This window comes from Globicephala melas, chromosome 16, assembly GCF_963455315.2.
Source record: "Globicephala melas chromosome 16, mGloMel1.2, whole genome shotgun sequence".
NCBI classification, from domain to species: Eukaryota; Metazoa; Chordata; class Mammalia; order Artiodactyla; family Delphinidae; genus Globicephala; species Globicephala melas.
Genome location: NC_083329.1, coordinates 53,025,997 through 53,045,883, shown reverse-complemented (window position 1 = coordinate 53,045,883; position 19,887 = coordinate 53,025,997). Strand labels below are relative to the sequence as shown.

Below are 19,887 nucleotides of genomic sequence, written 5' to 3'. Positions count from 1 at the left end.
GGCTGGCCAGGGAGTGAGGCTGGCCGCAGAGCAGGCGCCCGGGCGGGAGTCTGCGGGCTGTGGAGCGAGGTGTTCTTCTCCCAGCGACTGTTGTGCTTCTTCTCCTTATTTGTGTCCCTATTACTGATGTTGTTTGCGGTCCAGGAACTGAGGCACAGCAGTGGGCACCCCGTCTGGATGACCCTTCCAGGAGTCCTGCAGGGCGGCAGCCCCTAGGAGGCGGGAAGGATTGTGCCTGGGGAGGCCGGGGCTGAGTGGGAATGGGGTCTCGCTCGCTGCCCCCGGCCGCGGTCCCCCACAACTGCATGCACCGGGACAGCACATCCTCTCTGAGCTGCACAGAGCAGGAAAGGCTTGAACTGGCTGATCAGTGTTCATCACTGGCTGCTGCCGTGAAGTCGTGTGTGTTTGCCTGGCTGTGTAGACGTGCAGAGTGGTTTGACGTGCACCATCTCACAGGTGCTCTCAACTCCTCCTCGAGCTGGTCATGGTTAGCCCTTTACAGATGAAGACGCTGATGACCAGAGAGCTTGAGAAGTCACCCTTATTCACCCAGCAGTAAGCATGGGAGCTGGGACAAGATGTAGGGCCTCTGGACCCCAGGTTTTCTTCCTCCACTCTGGTGGCCCCTTGAATATGCTGCTAGCCAGGCAGGGAGCTTGGGGCGAAAAAGCGCCTCCTCTGGATCCACAATCCCTTACTGTATATTCACTTGAACTTCTGTTACGCACGGCCCGAGTTCTTTCTCTTAAATCTCACCCCTCCTCAATCCGTGGGCCTTCCAGCGCAGAGCTGCCGCTGGTCTCCTGGCCCAGCTTGAGGGGAAATCTGGGAGCGCCCTGTTTGGTCTTTGGGGTCATTCTCAGGGGCTAGCGTGTCTGGGGCTGAGATGGAGAGAGTGAGCCAGCTAGGCTCTTGTCCTCGGCTTTCAAGATCAGTGGAAGGATAGGAAACTACGTGAGGCTTTGGAACCTGTTGAGAGGTGGCAGCCAGAATGGGGGACCCGGGTGGTGTGGACCCGGGCACCAAATCCATGTGAAGCAAGGACTAGCTGAAGAAACCAGGGGTAGAGAAAGCAGTGGTGGTGTTATAAGGATTACATGTATGGTATTTATAAAGTGTTCAGAACTTGCACTAAATGCTTCCACTTGTTACATGGAATAAATCAACACGGTAGCCTTTGGAGACGCATATCGGGGTCTGAAGCATGTAAATGTGGCTTCATAACCTCACAGTACGCCGCTGCTCTCACTTGGAAGTAAAGAGAGTGATGACATCAAACGACTGTGCACAAGAGGAAGATGGTACATATTTAGCCCTCCCCACAAAAAGTAAAAGTCTGAATTTTTTTTCATTCTAAATATGATACCCATCTTGAAATTTTTTAAAAGCTGTGAGGGGTAACACGTGGGTCATTTGGAAGGATGACTAGCATGTCATGATCCATCTCGTCAAGTCAGATTGCTCATTTGCCTTTCCTGAGCAGAATCTGGAATGGAAACTTTCCACCAACTCTGATCCCAAATGCAAGCATTTCTAAAGAAGAAAGGAAGCAGCCAGTCGACCTACTTTTCTCTTAAGTTCTTGCTTAAGAAATAAAGGAATCTTTTTCCTTCTTTTTAAAAGAATTGTGCACTGGCTATAGGGTATCAAAAAAAGATTACAAAGAGAGCGAAATTATTTTTCGCTTTAGGAAAGCATCGACTGTAATGGTGTTCCCAAGATTGTAACTCTTTCCTTTCTGCTCTCTATAATTCCGTGTTTCTGATTTCAGACCCTTGGTGTCTTGTCTACCTAACGCTTTTAGTCTGGATGTTTTGCTGAGATTGTTCTCTGATGCACAGCTGTGGTAACTAAAATGTGTGGGAAGGGACAGGGGTTGGGGGACCTAGATGGCTTGGATTTGATAGAAGTGATTTTTTATTTTCTATCGGGATTAAATAGAAGCACGGAGTGACAATAAACTTGATTTCTGTTGATGTAATTGATTTAATATACTTCTGACAGTCTCATCGTATTTCTGGTGGTTACAAGAGATTCCTCCTACCTTGCTAACTCCGGGAAGTTTCTATCATAGGTTAGACCCAGGAAACTGCCGTTAGGTTTTTTTGGCTCTGGGACCTGTAGTCTAGTTTCCCACCAGTCCCCAGCCCCAAGCTCATCCCAGCCCTGGCACCCAGGGCTCCAGCTCATGCCAGAGCCCTTGGCCTCACATTTCTGTGACAACAGGCATGGGGTTGAGGTGGAAGACTTGGGGTGGGTGGCACAGCTGCTGTGTCTTCAAACCACTAATGTCCTCAAGGTCAGCGGCCTCAAGCAATGGAACACTGGGTGAAAATCACAAGGTGCTGGCTTTGGTTCGGTCTGATCATCTTTTTAGCAGTTAGCTGTCCTGAGATGGGATAAACTACCTCCAGGAGCTGGGAGCACCCACTGCTGGGATGTGTAAACAGAGGCCAGATGGCTCTTCAGTCAAGACAGTGAAAGCGTGCGTTGTCCAGTATGATGGGGATTAGATCAGATGACACGACTTTTCTCTCCCACCCCTTCCTACTGTGAGCTCTGCTTTCTCTGTTTATCTGAGAAACAAATATGGCGGCTTTGACACTTGCTGGAGAATAAAGTATGGTCACTACAGTAGTTGAGAAGCTTTCTGGAAATGACTTATGTAACACTTATGCTTAATTATTAAAAGTTTATTAGACCCGGGGCTTCCCTGGTGGCGCAGTGGTTGAGAGTCCGCCTGCCGATGCAGCGGACACGGGTTCGTGCCCCAGTCCGGGAAGATCCCACATGCCGCGGAGCGGCTGGGCCCGTGAGCCATGGCTGCTGAGCCTGCGCGTCCGGAGCCTGTGCTCCGCAACGGGAGAGGCCACAACAGTGAGAGGCCCGCGTACCACAAAGCAAAAAAAAAAAAAAAAAAAAAAAGTTTATTAGACCCAAATTACCTTCTGTTTAGTACTTAAGTTCTTTATACATTCACGTGTCAGCGTCATTTGCTTACAGCTTTCGTTTAAAATAGTGATGCTGCTTTTGGGTGTTGTGATTCACACTCCCCCTCATCAGCCCCCCGGGAGTGCACGGGGCAGGAGGGTGTCCCCTGCTTTAGGATTCAACCTCCTGGAAACACTTCCTGCAGGGGATCAACATGGCTTGCAATTAACGTGTGTTTTCTCCTGTAATCGTCACAAATATGCTGTCCGCCCCCTGCAGACAGTAAGGCATTACCAACATTTGTGTAGCCACATTTCAAGTTTAGTTAAGTGCACAAAGAAAATGCACTTTTATTTTTCTATAATTTCTCTGATCTCATGAAGTTATCATCAACTCCTTCTTCCCTGCTTCCAGGCCCTGTCCCCTGCATGGGGCTGTGGAGGTGCCCAGAGGCACCACTTGGACTGGTGGCATCCCTGGGCAGGGTGTACCTGACCTGGTACCACTCCTCCGTCAGGTGTGCACTGGTCTATATCCACAAAGTGTGGTTGGTTGGCCTCGTGTGGGCTCACACTGGCTTTTATGTTTTACCTGGTAATTCAGTGACCATTTCCTTTGTGCTAGCTTTGTGTCCAGTAAATATCGAACATCCAGTATGTCATTTACCCTTTGCACAACTTTCTGGAAGAGGTAATAATACTAGCAGTTAGGTCCATGGTGCTTACAGTATGTGGGGCCCTCTTCTAAGCACATCACATACTTTAACTTCTTTGATGCTCATACTAACACTGTGTGCTTGCTACTAGCATTAGCCCCGTTTCACAGATGAGGAAACTGAGGCATAGAGAAGTGATGCCACTTGCCTGCGGTTCACTGTTAGTAAGTGGGGGTGGTGGGATTCAAACCCTGGTGGTCTGGCTCCACAGTCCACGCTCCTATCTGTGACGCACTGTGGCATTGCTGCCATCTCAAGGTAAGGAACTAGAGGCTCCAAAGGTTAAGAAACTGCCCTGGGGCACGCAGTGCCCAGGAGAGTCAGTTCCTTTCCAGTCCAGGATGTCTCCTTGAGGATGAAGAGATGGCTGTTCCTTTAGGAGACATCCAGCCATCTCTGGGCCGTAGGGACAGCTGTTTCAGCTGCCATGCCTTATTCTTGGCTGGGGCAAGTGTCTGCTCCTCGTGCAGCTGGGGCCGCCTCCCATAGACTTCCTGAGGGATGCTATCCCAGTCTCCACAATAAATGCAATAAATGGAGTCCTCATGGAGTAAATGCAGTAAAACAGGGAGTTGTCAGAGTTTGGGGTTGTTGAATTCCCTGGGCAGGGGCACCAGGGAGCAGGCTCCCTGTGTAAGGCAGTTAAATCATTTGTTGATTATTAATATTAGGCTTCTGTTGTCTGTGAGACACTGTACTAAGTACAGGGCATGTGGTGGTGAACAAAACTGACAACTTCCCTCCCCGAATGGCTTACATTCACTTGCAATTAACAGAAAAATAATCGTACTGGTATCCTCAAAAGAGAATTTATTGGCTTATGTGACCGGAAAAACCCAAACATCAGGCCAGCTTCAGGCTTTGCTTGATCCAGGGAGCTTAAGTTTTTAGCAACTGGCCTCTCTCCATCGCTCAGCTCTGTTGCTCTCCATGTTGTTTTTATTCTCAAGCAATGCATCAGCCTGTGGTTGCATGTGTGCGTTCATTCTCCTAGGTTCGAATCCAACAGAAGATAGGGCATACTTTTCTCTCAAATAATTTCTGGTATTAGTCCCATTATTCTGCCTTGTTGGCTCTGGTTTGGTCACATGCCCACTCCTGAACCAATCACCATGGCCAGAGGGATGAGCTCTCTGATTGGCTAGGCTTGAGTCACATGACCATCCCCAGAGCAGGGAAGAGTCTATCCCATTGCAACTGTATAGACCGAGTGGGATGGTGTGGCCTCACAAAGGAAGCTCACCATTCCCTTGCCAGAAGAAGGGCAAATGGTCCTGAGTGGGCAAGACCAATTATGTCCACCATATTGAGGAAAATAACTGGCCTAGTGGAACTCACAGTAAGTGAGACTGGCGTGAATCAAATAATGAATTTATGCTTCCAGTTGAGGTTAGTGCTACACAGGATCCTTGTGTAGCCAGTTTCAGAAGTCGTTTTGCTGGGTGGTTGCAACAGTGTCATGAACAGCGGCATCAGTGATTTGAACCTGGCATGTCAGCTTGGAGCAGGCAGTCATGGGCGTGGGATGGTGCCTCTTGTGCATAATGTATCTGGAACCAAGATGCTTGTCCAGAGAAACACTCGTCTCAGCAGTTAACTGTGGCTAAATTTCATTTGGAGTTATAAAAAATGAAGGCATTTGAACTCATTCATCACAATCTGTGTGGCTTTAGGATGCTCTGAGAAACTGTTGAGAATGAAGCGATTAAGAATTCCAGCCCCCTTAATGACACCATCTGGAAAGTACGGCAATAAGAAAGGGGAAGGAAAGTCACAGAAATGAATGAGAAAGGTAATGGAGGAGTTGTTGGCCGGTGAGGTGTAGCTTTGGTGAAAGCTTTAAGAAATACGCATGTCAGATAAATTGAGACCATAAAAAGTAAAACGTCCTGTCTGGCCTGCCTGCCTTTCTTTTCAGGGAGAAGCTCTAACAGAAATAAAAGGAGCTCATTTGGTTACTGAGGTTCAATTCCAAGCTAACGATTTCAGGGACGGAGGTACGGAGGTGGCAGAGGGGTTGGGAACTGAATCCCGGGTCTGCTTTAGGATTTGCTAACATGTGGATTTATGGGTCCATTAGAGCAGAGGGTCTTTTGCAAGTATGCTTAAAGTGCCTTTCCTTTCCTGGGGCTGCCACCGGTTAGCACTGATGGAGCAAATATTGAGTATTTTGATAGTGAACGTGGAGTAGTTGGTGTTTGAGAGCATGTGTGTGGAATCCAGGGAGATGATTAGGCGAGGTGGCAGGAAGAATGCTCGGGAATTGTGCTCGAGGTGCAGTAACAGACAGAAGTCAGGAGCACTGGCTCCACTTCACAGGTGTGCTGGCTGCAAACTCCTGCCTGTGATGTTAATGTGGGGGTGATGGGAGCCTGGGCTTCTTTGCTGTGCCAGCGTACATGCTGCCATCTGCCTGCCCCACCTTTTCACCCTCGCCTGATGCAACCGTGGGGAAGGGGGCTGCTGCCCTGAAGGGCCTCTGTCCCCTGACCTTGGCCCTGTCTTTTTGGGCAGTGTCCCCATAGAGGGCGCTGCAGTTAGTCGGATTGCCTCTGACCTCCCGAGAAGCCTTGGACACATCAGGGACCTGTGGGCCCGCTCAGGTCCAGTGCCCTGTTCCCCTTAGTCCCCATCAAGGGCCTCCCTCTGTATGCTGGGATTCTGCCTCAGTTTCCAGGTTACACCTCTGTTTGCTTCTGCCGCTGACCCTGGTGAAAAGCAGGGCAGAATGAAAACTTAAGGAGTGGAAACATCACCAATCCTTGGAAGCCCGTGTGCTTCTCACCAGGCAGCCCTCTTCCTTCCACCAGATACGATCCCTGTCCTCAGTATTTTGTCCATCATTTCTTTGCTTCATGTATTGTTTATATATTGATCTCCAAACACTAGACTGTTTAGCTTTGTGAGTTTTTCAATTTAATATACACGGAACTATAGTGTATTTATTTTTCAGTTATTGGCTCGTTTCACACTTCATTGAAAAAAAAATTTTTTTTCTCATTGCATTTTCCCACTTCTGTTGTTGGAGAACAACAGAACAACAATGCCTATCTTTTAGTGGTTAATTCAGGTGATTTAACATGCATACTTAATATATTATAAAGTTAATATATATCTTTACCCTCTTCCTAAACAGATTTTTTAAACTCCAAGCACCCTTCTCTCAACTGATAAGATGTTGTCCAGTATTATAGTTCTATCTTATTCAAACCCTCAAATTACCCATTATTATTATTATTTTGTAAGTCAATATATATTTTTATTTATTTTTTCACAAGGACACGATTTTAATAGTTACTTATATTAAGATGCAATGTCTGCTAAATTATAAAAATTGCTTTAAAAATATATTGACTGAATTGCACTCATTTCCTTTTCTTTATGTATTGACATTTTTCAAATACTGCATATTGAAATCAATTCAAAACATGATCATTACAACATGTGGTAAATAACTTCATATCTACCTAACATTGTTCTCTTTCAAATTTTAAACTAATGCTTAGCGTATTAAACTATTGATGAAAATACTACATTCACATATTTCATAAAACCAGAGCTAGAAGGGCCTTAGAAAATAATCACACTTGCATGAAATGCTGACAAATAATTTACATATAGTTTCTATACAGTATTCTGTTCACACCATGTATAATCTTGACTTTACCAATTATAATTATAGATACACTAATGTTGAACTTACAATTTTAATGTAAGTCAATATATATTTTTAAATTGACCTACAGTAGCCATGCTCATCATTCCTTCTAGCATCTCAGATTCTCTGTGTAGGATTATATTTCTTCTAATTGAAGTATATCCTCTAGAATTTTCTTAGTAGTCAAATCTCAAAATTTTTTTTTCTGAAGGCGTCTTTATTTTCCCCTTCACCTTGAAAGAGTTTCATTAAACACCATTATTTTTTTCTCTGCACTCTGAAAATATTATCTCATTGTCCTCCGGCTTCTATTGTTGCAGTGGAGAAGTCAACCATCAGTTTAATTTTTTATTCTTTGCAGGTAATCTGCCTTTTCTCTCCGGTTGACAAAATGAGACATTGAGTAGCTTTGTGCCATTTCACTGTTATGTGTCTTTGACTAATATTCCCTCCTCTTCATTCTCCTCTTTTTTGGGATTCAGCTTATACATGTGTTAGACCTTTCATTCCATTCTCCATGTCTCTTAAGCTCCTGAGATGTAGATTAAACTTATGTCACATTTATATAAATATCCCATGGTTGTGTCATTCTTGGTCTTCACTGTGACGCTTCACTCACTTACCCCTTCTTCTCTCCTCTCACCTCATCGTCACTCCTTTCTGCTCACCTAGCATCTACCCAGCCTTCAAGGTGCACTTCCCATCCCCCTTCATTGCCTCTATAAATCCTGCCCTGACTTCTACAGGCCTCATTAATTTCCTCCTTCTTGTGTCTTTCACAGCACTTGCTGTCCTCTGCATGAGATAACTTGGTGTAGAGCAAAGAGCACTGGACTTGGAGTCCGAGGACTTGAGTTCAAATTCTGGCTCCACCACTTAATAGCTCTGTGACCTTGGGTAAGTCACTTCTCTTGCTGACCTTCAGTGTCCTCAGTTATGAACTGATGACGGTAGGGTTGTTAGGAAGGCTAAATGAGATGAGGGCCACTGAGTCCCCAGATACTGCCCAGTGCTGGCTTTGATAGAAGGCCTCTCATGTGACCCTTGGTGTATCCTTTTGCCTTTCTGCTTCAAAACAGAAACCGTTTCTGGTAGCCTAGTGGCTTGGGAGCTGGATACCAATGTCACAACTGTGGAAATGGAGCTGTGAAGCAACACTTAGGTGAAAAAGCCCTCAGTGAGTTGAAATCCCTGGCTTGTATGACTCCAATCCATACCTTTCAATCCATTTTCCACCCTTGAACATTCTCACATTCTTCTGTTTAGGGAAGATCAGTAGCTCCCCATTGCCCTCAGAATTAAGTCCATAATCCTTTTTAATGGTATGGAGAGCACTTTGGGGCCTGACCCTTGCCAGCCTCTACACATCTTGCCACTGCCCAGCTCCTACTTTTTAAAACAGTTCATTGATTTTTGGCTGCGCTGCGCAGCTTGCGGGATCTTAGTTCCCCAACCAGGGATTGAACCGGAGCCCTCAGCAGTGAAAGTGCAGAGACCTGACCACTGGACCGCCAGGGAATTCCCCCCAGCTCCTACTTCAGCCTTCCCTCCAGCCACGAAGAATCGCCTGCTCGTTCCTTTTGCAAACTGCCCTCCTTTCCTTGCCTCTCTGTTTTAACCTTTCTGTTTTCAGTCTAACTGGAGCTTCCATCCCTGGGCTCCAGGGCTGGGTGGGTCGCCTCCCTGAGCCCACGCCCTATAGCCTTTATCGCCACTAGTTACAGCGAGCACCACCCCTCCCCCGCCCGCTCTTAAAAAAATTTTGCTAATCTTGATTTCAGTCCAGAGTCAGAGATTCTGGAAGGCAGGAATTGTTTCTCATTTAATACTGACTCCCAGGTGCCCAGCATGGGACCTGGTTCCTAGAGAGTTCTTGATGAATGTTTACTGAAGGGAGGAAGGAAAAAGGAAAAAAGGAAGGAAGGAAGGAAGGAGAGAAAGTGTTTCTGGAAAAACTACATTTCCTATTGTCTGGGGGTGAGAATTGGCTCAGAAAGAACGTGTAGCTGCATACTCCAATAATCATTCCAGAGCAACTTACCCTGGAACATCGTCTGGTAAGGCCATCCCCCTCAGCAGAAGATCCTAGTCATTAGCAGAGTTAGAAAGTTTCCATGATCCCAACGGTAAGCTCACTCCCCAGCCAGAAGTGGTGGGGTGAGGCCCTCCCCTCTTTCCCTGGCCAGGAGGTTGTAGAGTATTTCAGAGAGGAGGTGGGATGGGATGGGATATGATTAATGCTAATTCCTAGTACACTTGGCTTCGAGGTGATCCAGAAGAGAGAGAGCGATGGAGAGCAGAGTGAACGGGGCAGGAAAACCTAACAGCCTCTCCTCACCATCATCCTACATGGCCCTCAGCCACCAATTAATTCTCTTAGGAGTCAGGTTTTCTGTGAAATTCTTTGCCATCCTGAACTATGAGGCTGTATCACCTTTGGTCTTGGGCCAAATTACAATTCTGATCCCCAGGTAGGTATCAAAGAGGGGGCAGAGTTCACAGATGCTTACTATTTGAGATACCTGGAGAGTCTCCCAGGAATATCCCAGGCTGGGGCCCAGGGACCCAAGTGGTCCCCTTCAGAGGAAGTCACCTTCAGCAGCCTCCGTTTGAGAGGACTGTGCGTGCGGGTAGTGAGCAGCACAGCTTGGCAGTACTATGACCATTGCTGCTACCAGCTCAAGGTAACATCCAACACTAGCATGTGTGTAGTGTACTCAGTGTATCCAGTGCAAATGAGTTACATTGTATCGGGTAGTCATTATGTTCTCAGGCACATTCACATGTGTGATAAGCACATTTATGCCTTAACGTAATGAATTCTCAAACAACCGTATGATGTAGGTGTTATAATCAGTACCACTTAATAGATGAGGTCACTGAACTGGGTTTCAGAGGGGCTTAAGTGACCTTCCCAAAGCCACCTATTGATCAAGTCCTTGAGCTGTGATTTTAGTCCATGTGCACGATCACTGCTCCAAACAAGCCCCCAACATTCCAGGCACTTGGAATACAAAGATAAGATTTCTGTGTCTGTTCAGGTCTTCCAGAAGCAGAAGTCCAAGAGCTTTATTGGAGGAAATGTCTGTGAAGGATAAAGGGGAGACAGAGCAGGACAGATGGGGAGAGTCTTCTGAATATGGTACAGGTCTGACACCTGTGAAGGAGCAGAGGGAAGGAAGGACAGATTATTGGGAGGAAGAACCTGATATGGGAGTGCAGCTCAGAGAACATCTTGGTCAGGTTGATGGGAAGCTCTTGAGGAAAGACTGCTTGCTAGAGGAGTCCCACATTGGGTAGGCATGGCAGCTCTGGTACCCCTTGGGCTCCGTCATAGTACCCCTTGTCCGAGTCAGGCACATAGTACCCCCTGTGCACAGTGGATCCTGAAGGACTAGCAGCTGGAGGCTGTCAGCTCACCAGCATTGCTGCTCCTTGAAGCAGGGTCTCTCTGTAAGGGAGGCTGAACAGAACACTCCCACGGCCATCACAGGCTCTGTCCTTGAGCTATTCCCAGCCACTTTACTAATATACCGTAGAGTTTGGACAGAAGGTTATAAAAGTCCAGAGGTAGGACGTTCTAGGAGCCTCCTGGGATAAAAATGATTTCCTGACGGGGTTAAGCAAGTTGTACACTGAATAAAGGGAAGCCAAGGGGGCTAGTTTGGGGGAGAATGGATTGAAATACAGAAAAGTGAGCTTAGCCATTTTGGCCCAGGGAGGCACCTTTTTCTAGTTCAATCACCCAGAGGGACATCTTTTTCTAACCCACACAAAGGTAGAGTGTAGGTGACCAGCAGCCTGTGATTCCTGGGAGAAAAGAGGAATCCTTCAATGAGGATTCAGGGTCAGCTGGGACAAATCGGGCATTCAGAGCCTGGTGTCCGTTGTTCCTGAGCCAGGCTCTGCCAGACGGAGGTCAGTGGGAAGCCCTTCAAGGGTTTTAGATGGCGGAGATGCATGGCATTGTCATTTTGGGGTTACTGGTCACTTTTGCGTATTAAAAAGTCAGGTCATATTTAAGTTTGTTCAGTCCTCCGCCCATTGTAACACTCCCCTCCTCTCCAACTCCCAAGTCTAGGCTGGGCTTCAGCTTGAGGTACTTGGAGTTGGGACAGAGGTGACATCTTCTGGTCCTTCTTCCTCACAGCCCTTGGCTCCATCTCTGTTTCCCCTTACTTACCTCCTTGCCCTAGACACCTTTAGGGTCTAGGTCCTCTGGTATTGGGCCAGGGAGGAGGGTGGGGGACAGTGCTGAGTCTTCTGACAAACCCTGGGCGTGCCCTTTCGGCTGGTCCTCTTTTGGCTGTCCCTGCCTCTCTGGCTGAACCCACCAAGGCCATCCAAGGAGCATCCTCCCTCCTGCATGGCACGTAATGTGTGATTCTTCGGGCACCCCGCGGTGGGAGTGCTTCCCACCCTCTTCTCTCCTTCTCTCTCCCTGGTTTTCTGCTTATACAGCCTGGTTGGGGAGCGGGTGGCTGGCTTGATTGCCTCTTGGTAAGTCCTGGGCAAGGAGGAAAGAGGTGGCCCCCATTTGTGTTGGCTGTCTTAAAAGGGGGACATGTGACAGTGTGGTTGCTTCTGTGTCCTCTGCTTTGGGCACAAGGAAGTCCTGCCACACCTCCTGTTAAGTAGGAAGGATATGGGAAGGGAGTGTCCCTACAGTGAAGCATGGCAATGGCACCAGGGGTGCAGTGCGGGGGAGTCACAGCGTGCAGTGCCTTCAGGGTCATGATGATGAGCAGCCCATCTACCTTCTACCCTCTGCTATGTGACTGGCAATAAATAATCCCGCTGAATGAATGCAGATGGCAAACAAGTAGGTGTGTAAGAGGACATTGTGTTGCAATTTACCTTTCCCCCAAATAACAGCTGAGAGCAGGAGCCCACATTTCTATAGCTCTTCTGTTTATGAAATTAGTTTCAATTCTTGGTCTCACTTGAAAGTCGTGATGCGCCCTTGAAGTAGGTAGATTAAGATTGCCACGTAAACGTCAAAGGACACTGGGGAAGTTGAGGGCTTGGCTGAAGGTCCCATGCGCAGGTGAGGGCAGAGGTGGGCAGGTCATCTAGGTCTCCTGACACCCCTCCTCTTCCCACCGCCGCCCCCTCTAGAGCCTGACCTACCAGACACATGGCCTCTCGTTCACTCCCTAGAGGAGAGCAGCTCCTGAAGAGCCTTTTGGGGGATTGACCCTGATGTACAAACACCTCCAAGGTCAGACCTGACTCTCCTAACTGTGGTGAAATCACATTGTGTAGGACTGCAGAACCTGAGGACGTTTTGTTCTTTGAGCCGAAGTGGAGCTTAATTATGTGCCCCTATTAAGAAACTGTTTGCCTGGTGTCCACAGGTAGACAGAGGAAGTCTTTTTACTTCTTAAGAGGAAATACTGTTTTCAGGTGCTCACTCATGGGTACCAGAGAGATAACCGAGGCAGTAATCGTAAGTCATTCCGGTCTGGTCATTAAAGCAGTACTCTTAAGACTCTCCACAGGGCAATTCTTGTTGACTTGTATTTGTAATCGATAGGTGCTATAATTCCAGCTCATTACTAATTCTTTGCTTACCCAGTTTTACCCAATTAATCCAAATTAGTGTGGCTTAATTTGGGGGAAAGCTTGCTAAATTGGGGTCCGAGTAGCAACTCTGTCCCCAGGCTCACTGCTAGTTGCTCCGGGCCAAGGTGTCTCCTCAGTAGAATAAGTGAAGTGCTGGACAGCTCCTGAGGCCCCTCCCTTCCCTAGACCTTTGACCAAGGCTGAGGGGCAGGAATGATCTGGGGAGGGTAGCTGGCTGGGGAAGGGGTTGCAGAATCTGCTGACTTGTTTCTTTTTTTAAAAAAAACAGGAATTATCAGCCGAGAAGATGCTGAAGATCTCCTTGAGAATATGACTGAGGGCGCATTTCTGGTCCGGGTCAGTGAGAAAATCTGGGGTTACACCCTCTCCTACCGCCTGCAGAAAGGGTTCAAGCATTTTCTCGTGGATGCCTCTGGGGATTTTTACAGCTTCTTGGGAGTGGACCCCAATCGCCATGCAACGCTCACGGATCTCATTGATTTCCACAAGGTATCTCTCTTAGGGGTGCTGATGGGGGTGGGCAGGGAGAGGCAGGCTGTGGGCATTCTAAGAGATGGGGATGGAGAGTGAGCAAGCAGCCCCAGAAGGTCCTTAGGGTCACAGGGATCTAGACCATGCTGGTAGAAGAGACAAGAGGTGGTCTAGACCAGGCTTTGGGGCCACTGCTCTTCTCTGGCTGACCCTCTACTCATGCGGGCACCTCAAACGCCCGTCTCCAAGCCGCTTCTCACCTTGAGTACCTGAGTGCTGCCTGCTGTCAACACTTAGGGGCTGGTTGACCTGCCTTCTGTCCCAGCCCATGTCTCAGCCCCAGCTTTTTCCAGGGTGTCCCTCTTGAGGACATTCTAGGCAGGCCTTCAACAGCTTCGTCAAGTTAGCTGGGCAGGCAACCCTGTGGTTAGAGAAGCTTTTCAGTTACAATGCCTCTTGTTCCAACGATAGCTTTGCCACTTAGTGTGTGTGTGACCTCAGGCAGCTTCCTTAGTCTCACTGAGCTTTAGTTTGCTAACCGGGCAAATGGATGTAAATAATACTTAACTCAGATCCTGTGAGTGTTAAATGGGGGGATGTACATAACGGCGCCAACTGTGAAGTGGTATGTATGCATGTTCTTGTTTCCCACAACTCTTTTTCTTATTTGGTCCCCTGTCGTGGACCTCTCATTGTGAAAGATGGTTTCTTCCAAACGATGTATATAAAAAGAAACAACTTTTGTGTTAATGTGGCTGTTGGCATTAGTAGTAACTGGGAGAAAGCCAGAGGTGAAGCTCAGTGACCCGGAAGCGGGGGGCGGCTCAGGATTCCGGGAGACAGAGCTGTGGCAGCTCAGGGGTCCCCCATCTCCCTGAGCTTTGCAGGCGTAGAAATGTTCACAGCATTACTTGACCGCCTCACTGGGCTTTTGCTATAACAGAGACTCTTGGATTTGTATTACTTTTTCTTCATGGATGTCCCCAGGGCTCTAGGGCAGCTCTTAACTTGAACTTATAAGTAAAGCACATAGAAAACCCCCAATTACAAATACCTAGATGCTGGGAGGAGAGGACTGCTCAGAAAACTAGGCTAACCAGGATCAAAGCAGATTTCTACTTGCATCAGGAAGAGCCTTCTAACAACTATAGGAAAGAGGAAGGAGGGGTGCGTGGATATTGGTACCCTCTCTGTGTCGATCGCTCTGCCTGTTGCTCTCATCCGTGTTCTCATTTAATCTTCACCATGGCTCTGGGAGGGAGGCATATTAGTCCCATTTCATAGATCAGGAAACCAAGGTCAGGGAGTTTGAGTAACTTGTCTAAGTTTTCATGGCTGGTACCAGCTAGATCCAGGAGATAAGCCCCAGGCTGTCTGCGTCTAAAGCTTATGCTTGTTCCTCTAAGCTGCGTTGTGTGCTCTCTCTGTCCAATACAAGCTGCTTAGCAGTGATGATCTCCTTGTCCCTGGAAGGGTGAATGTCCGTCTCTCAGAGATGCTATGGACAGGTTCCTGCATAGGAAGGCTAGACCAGATGTCTTTGGAGGTCTTTACCCTCTCCCAAATGTAGGGTCTGAGGCTGGCAACTGAGTTTCTAACACTGAAGAGAGATCTTGTCTATGCCCCTGTGTAGATCTGGTGGTCAGCTTTTATAAATTAACATTTTAATTACACAATTAATTTATGATTTCATTCTAAGAAAAATCAAATACAGTACAAAGCGAAAGTCTCGTTCATTTCAAGCCCCCATTTTTATCCTCCATCTTGAATTACCAGTCTGCTGTTTCCCTATCCAGGTATTTCCTGGGCATTAATGTAGAAATTTATGTACATGAATTTTTTTGTTATGCATATAACAAAATGTATGTCCATAGTTTTGTTATTTTTCACACAAATTGGATAATCCTTTACCAAGAGCTTAGCAATTGGATTTTTTAAAACTTGCTTAATATTTCATAGAATGTATTTTTTGAAAGCATGGTCCCCGAGATCGGGCTGCCAAGTTTTAAATCCCAACTTCACTACTGTGTGTGACTTTGGGCAACTATTCAAATTTGGGACCTTAGTCTCCTCCTCAGTAAGGTAGGTTTAAGAATAGGACTCACCTCTCAGGGTCACTGGGAGGTTTCAGTAAGATATCACTGTGTAAAGCACTAAAACAACACACCTGACATTTGTAAGCTGTCAGGACATGCTGGCTGTTATGACATACACCTGTGGGATCTTTTCATGTCCGTGCATGCACCGCATCCTTGGTGTGGATGTATCTTACAGTTTCGTGCTCCATCCTCCTCTTGCTTGTCACTTATGTAGCTTCCAGGTTTTCGTGATCGCAAACAGTGCTGCAGAGACTTGCTTGCATGTGTCACTTTGGGCACATGTGCAAGTCTTTCTCTGGGATGGATCCCTCAAACTGGAATTGCTGGATAGAAGACTAAGCACATTTTATTTTGAAAAGATCTGCCAGATTGCCCTCCAGAAATGTAGCGCCAATTCATGCTTCTTCCCAAACTCTATGAGGCTGTTTCCCCACACTGCTGCCAATACTGGGGATTATCAGTCATTTTAATGTTTTCCTATAAGATGGGCAGTGTATCTCACTGTTGTTTAGCTTGCATTCCTCTGATTACCACTGATGCTGAGGATTTTTTCATGTGTTCAATGGCCACTTGGATTTCTTCTGTGAGTTGTGTTAATGTCTTTTGTCCATTTTTCTCCTTAGATGTCTCTTTCTTATTGATGTGTCAATTCTTCTGGCGACTAAATTGCTCTTTAGTTACGTCCATTCTGCTCTCCAGGTCTTCCACTGAAAAAAATTTTTTTAACTTAAATGGGCATCCCTTTCATTTCCAGGTTTTTTAACTGGTTCTTCTATTTTATAATAGTCCATTCTTGTTTCATGGACGATTTATCTTCTTATTCCAGTGAGGAGATTAATACGCATCTCTTAAAGACTCTTTCTGTTTGCTTTATAAACCTGATATTTTCTTGGGAGTCATTTCGATTGTTGAGTTTGGCATCTTTCTTTTATGGTTATGATCTTCCTTAAATGTTTATAAATTTGGGGCTTTGAGGGGATCTTTGAACTTTGAAATTCCTGTTTATTCATCCGTGGATATAGTCCCTGTTTCCCAAATCCAATCTGTTCATGAAGTGAGGGACGGAATTGACGGTGAGTAGTTCATCCTTGGGCGTGGAGATGTCTGAACTAGTTGGATCTCTTTGGTTTCCCAAGGAACTGCGTGCCTCTCCTCACTTCCTGACCTGCCTGAGGCAGAGCCCTCTGCCACCTGGAGTTCCCCAGCCTGTCCCACTGACACTTGTTCTTGCCCCTGCCCCACATTCACTCCTCTGACAATCTCATCCTGTATTGCCTTTGGTTTTCAAGTGTTCGCCAACATTTTTGTTCTGTTGGTGGTCCTCCTTCTTATTTTCCCATGCTTTTATGGATTTATTTCTTTTTAAAAGCAAATGTTCCCTGCCATTTCTATAAATTTGAATGCAGAGGAGGCAGATACATATTCTTAGTCTTTCTATCTCGAACTGGTCTCTCTCTGGTGGACCTTTATTTCCTTTTTTTGATTATAAGTGAATTTTCCGTTTTTTTTTCCTTTTAGGAGGAAATTATCACTGTTTCAGGGGGCGAGTTGCTGCAGGAACCCTGTGGACAGAGGGACAGCCCACCAGACTACCATCTGTTGTTTGAATGATATTTTTCCCCTTCTCAATCGGACTCCGTGGGGCATCCTATTTTTGAACTCAAGAACTTCCCAGCTCAAATTCTTATGGCCTTCTGGAAGATCCACCACCATCCACAGGGACAAGTAGATTAGCGTATTTCAAGGAATATGAAATATATGGTGTAGTGCTGCTGGTTCCTGACCCAGTGCCCAGGACAGAAATTGCTGACAGCTGGTGCAACTCTTTCCTGAAAAATTTAGATACAACCTCAGAAGGTGAAGCCTTTTTGTCATGGCTGCCCTAAACTGAATTCCTAGAATACAAGGATCATGTTTTAATTATACAAATAATTCCAGTGCCGAACTCTGAGTTTAACATATGGTAGACATTCAATAAATGTTTGTTGAATGACTGCACTTCTTCTGAAAGTTTTCCAACACTCATCAGCAACGATTTCTAGTAAGTTGTTTTCTATTTGTCACTGTTTATAAAGTCATGGGGATTAGAGAAGAAATATTGTAAAGGATTTATATGGAAGGCATAGATACTGTGTTTTAAATGATACTCATTGTCACTCTCATTGATATTATCAGTGGAATTACCTAAGGCGTCTGAGCCCCAGCTTCCAGAAGAGATGACTGATACTGCCCTGCCTTCGTATTTCCCTCTTCTGCCATCCCTCCTCTGTCTTGGAATCATATCTTGGCCCTGGTTTTGCAATATTGAGGCAGTGGTTTCATGTATTCCTACAGATATGCCTAAGCCCCAGGGGGAATTATAAATTCAAGAATGGCTTGTAGACATCTGATAAGGCCTTTGCTTTCTAGGATGTGGTCCTGTTTATGCAGGTTACTCAAATGATTACCTCTGCCTTCCTACTTCTTTTGATTTTGATTCTACTGTCCATTTATACTGAGTGTGTTCTTCATATTAACAAGAAGACTCTCCCAGTAACTCAGTAACTTTCAGCGATGGTGTCTATTTGTGCATACTCGTATTTTATATTTATGGATTTTATATATATATATATATAAAATATATATTTGTATATGGCATGTTATCATGGGATTATTTTAGGCTCTAGAATCAAGAAGACTTGGGTTCAAATCTCACCCTGAAACTGACTAGTATAATAATGCTGGCAGCATTGTATTTGGTGGGAATAAAAGGATGAATGGACTCTGTGGCCATCAATGAACTGGTTACCTTACTTGATAGTTGTATCAGGCATCTCTTATGTTCTACTCCACTCCTTGCCTCACCTGTTCCTCAGATCACCTTGGCCACTTGTTTCACTCCAGTTGCCACCGCTGAAACCAGATCTGCATGGCTCTCCCACCGTGTTGATCGGCCAATGGTGCCTTGCCTCGTGTGGTGCTATGGGCCTCTCTTCTGTTACTGCAGAGGCATTAAGACGCCATGCAGCCAAGGAGAGCCTGGAGGTTAACTCCCCATGAGGGGAACCTTTGATCAATGGGAGACAGAGGATGGTGATCAATTCTTCTCCCTTCCTCTTCCTTCTGGAGGGACTGTTCTGAGAGGCAGTTCTTCACATGCAAGACGTATCAAGACAGTCCTGCAAGACTGAGCAACTAGTCACGATGAAACCAAGCAGCGGCCAGATCAGTACCACCCCCTCCTGTGTGTTCTTCCTCCCGCTCTGCTTCACTCCCCTTTCGCTCTCTCCTGCTCCCCTGGGACTATGCTCCTGCGTGAAGCAGCAGCACATAAGCACCTGCTGCAGGCTCAGCCTTTTGGGGAAGCCAGGGTAAGGACCCATCATACAAACGTGCTCAATACTATCAAATTTGCATGCTGACTCCATGTCCTCTCTCCTATCTACCTGCCTCACAGGGCCCCTGGATGAATGCAATAAAGTGATGGAGGGAACCTGCTTTCTGAACTGTAAAGTGCTTTAAAACCTGATTATTATTATTAAAATTACCTTCTTTCCATTAGACTCAGAGAAATCAAATTAGAGCTTTGGCTGCTACTTACCAACCATGTGACTTTGTTCCTGTTACTTAACCTCACTAAAGTTCAGTATAACTGAGGAGAGAATTTTCTATATGGCCGACACTAGGCCTTTTGGCAGGTCAGTTAAATGATAAATACGAAAGCTCTGTCAAATGGAGGGTATCGCTGATGACGACCGCTTTGACGGCAGCAACAGTTTCATGCTTAGCAGGGACGTGTCAGGGGGATGTGATGTGATGATTTTCAAGGTGTTAGAAGAAACTAACAAGAAGAAAGTTCTCACTCCAAAGCAGCTTTGAAAGTAGACCGAGATGGGTTGAGAACCTGATTCCCCAAGCTGGTGTTCCTGTCACCCCTAATTAACATGTGAGAGACAACAGCTGAGCTTTTCCACGCCTAATACATTTATTTCCTTTTATCTGGGGCCTGCACTTTCTGCACGTCTCACAGATTTTAGGTTTTACCTGGCTTTAAAATAAATTCCTTGTAAGTTGTCCTGCAAATGAAATTACTGTCTGGAAAACTGCAATCTCATCTTGAGAGTTTTATTATGCTAATAAATGTCAGGATACTCAAATAAAGGAATTGTCTTTTTTTTTTTTTTTTTCCCTGAGCCCGACAAATATAATGAAGAACAGTCAGCCAGCTACAAGACGCAGCAGAGGGAAAATTTACAATCTATAACCAGAAAGAGGAGGTGTAGAAAACACTGTGCAGCTTAATGGAAGATAAATTTTCAAGGGCTGAAAGGGTATCTTGGGGTATAGATTTGGGGAGGTCCCTGTGTGGTAGAGTTGGACCTGCACACTTGGGGAGTGGGGGGGATATCTAAGAAGCATGGGCTGAAAAGGGCTACTGAGAGGGG

The 19,887-nt window shown here is 46.2% G+C and overlaps 1 protein-coding gene across 3 annotated transcripts in view; it reads left to right on the top strand.

Moving 5' to 3' along the window:
- Nucleotides 1–19,581, top strand: part of SH2D4B (SH2 domain containing 4B) — an 83,996-nt gene extending 64,415 nt beyond the window's left edge. For all 3 annotated transcript variants that reach the window (XM_060286597.1, XM_060286596.1, XM_030862770.2), the window contains 2 exons: nucleotides 13,162–13,382; nucleotides 16,982–19,581. In XM_060286597.1, coding sequence (XP_060142580.1) covers nucleotides 13,162–13,382; nucleotides 16,982–17,074 — 314 coding nt within the window. In that variant the 3' untranslated portion in view covers nucleotides 17,075–19,581. The remainder of the gene's footprint in view (nucleotides 1–13,161; nucleotides 13,383–16,981) is intronic.
- Nucleotides 19,582–19,887: the final 306 nt, after the last annotated feature.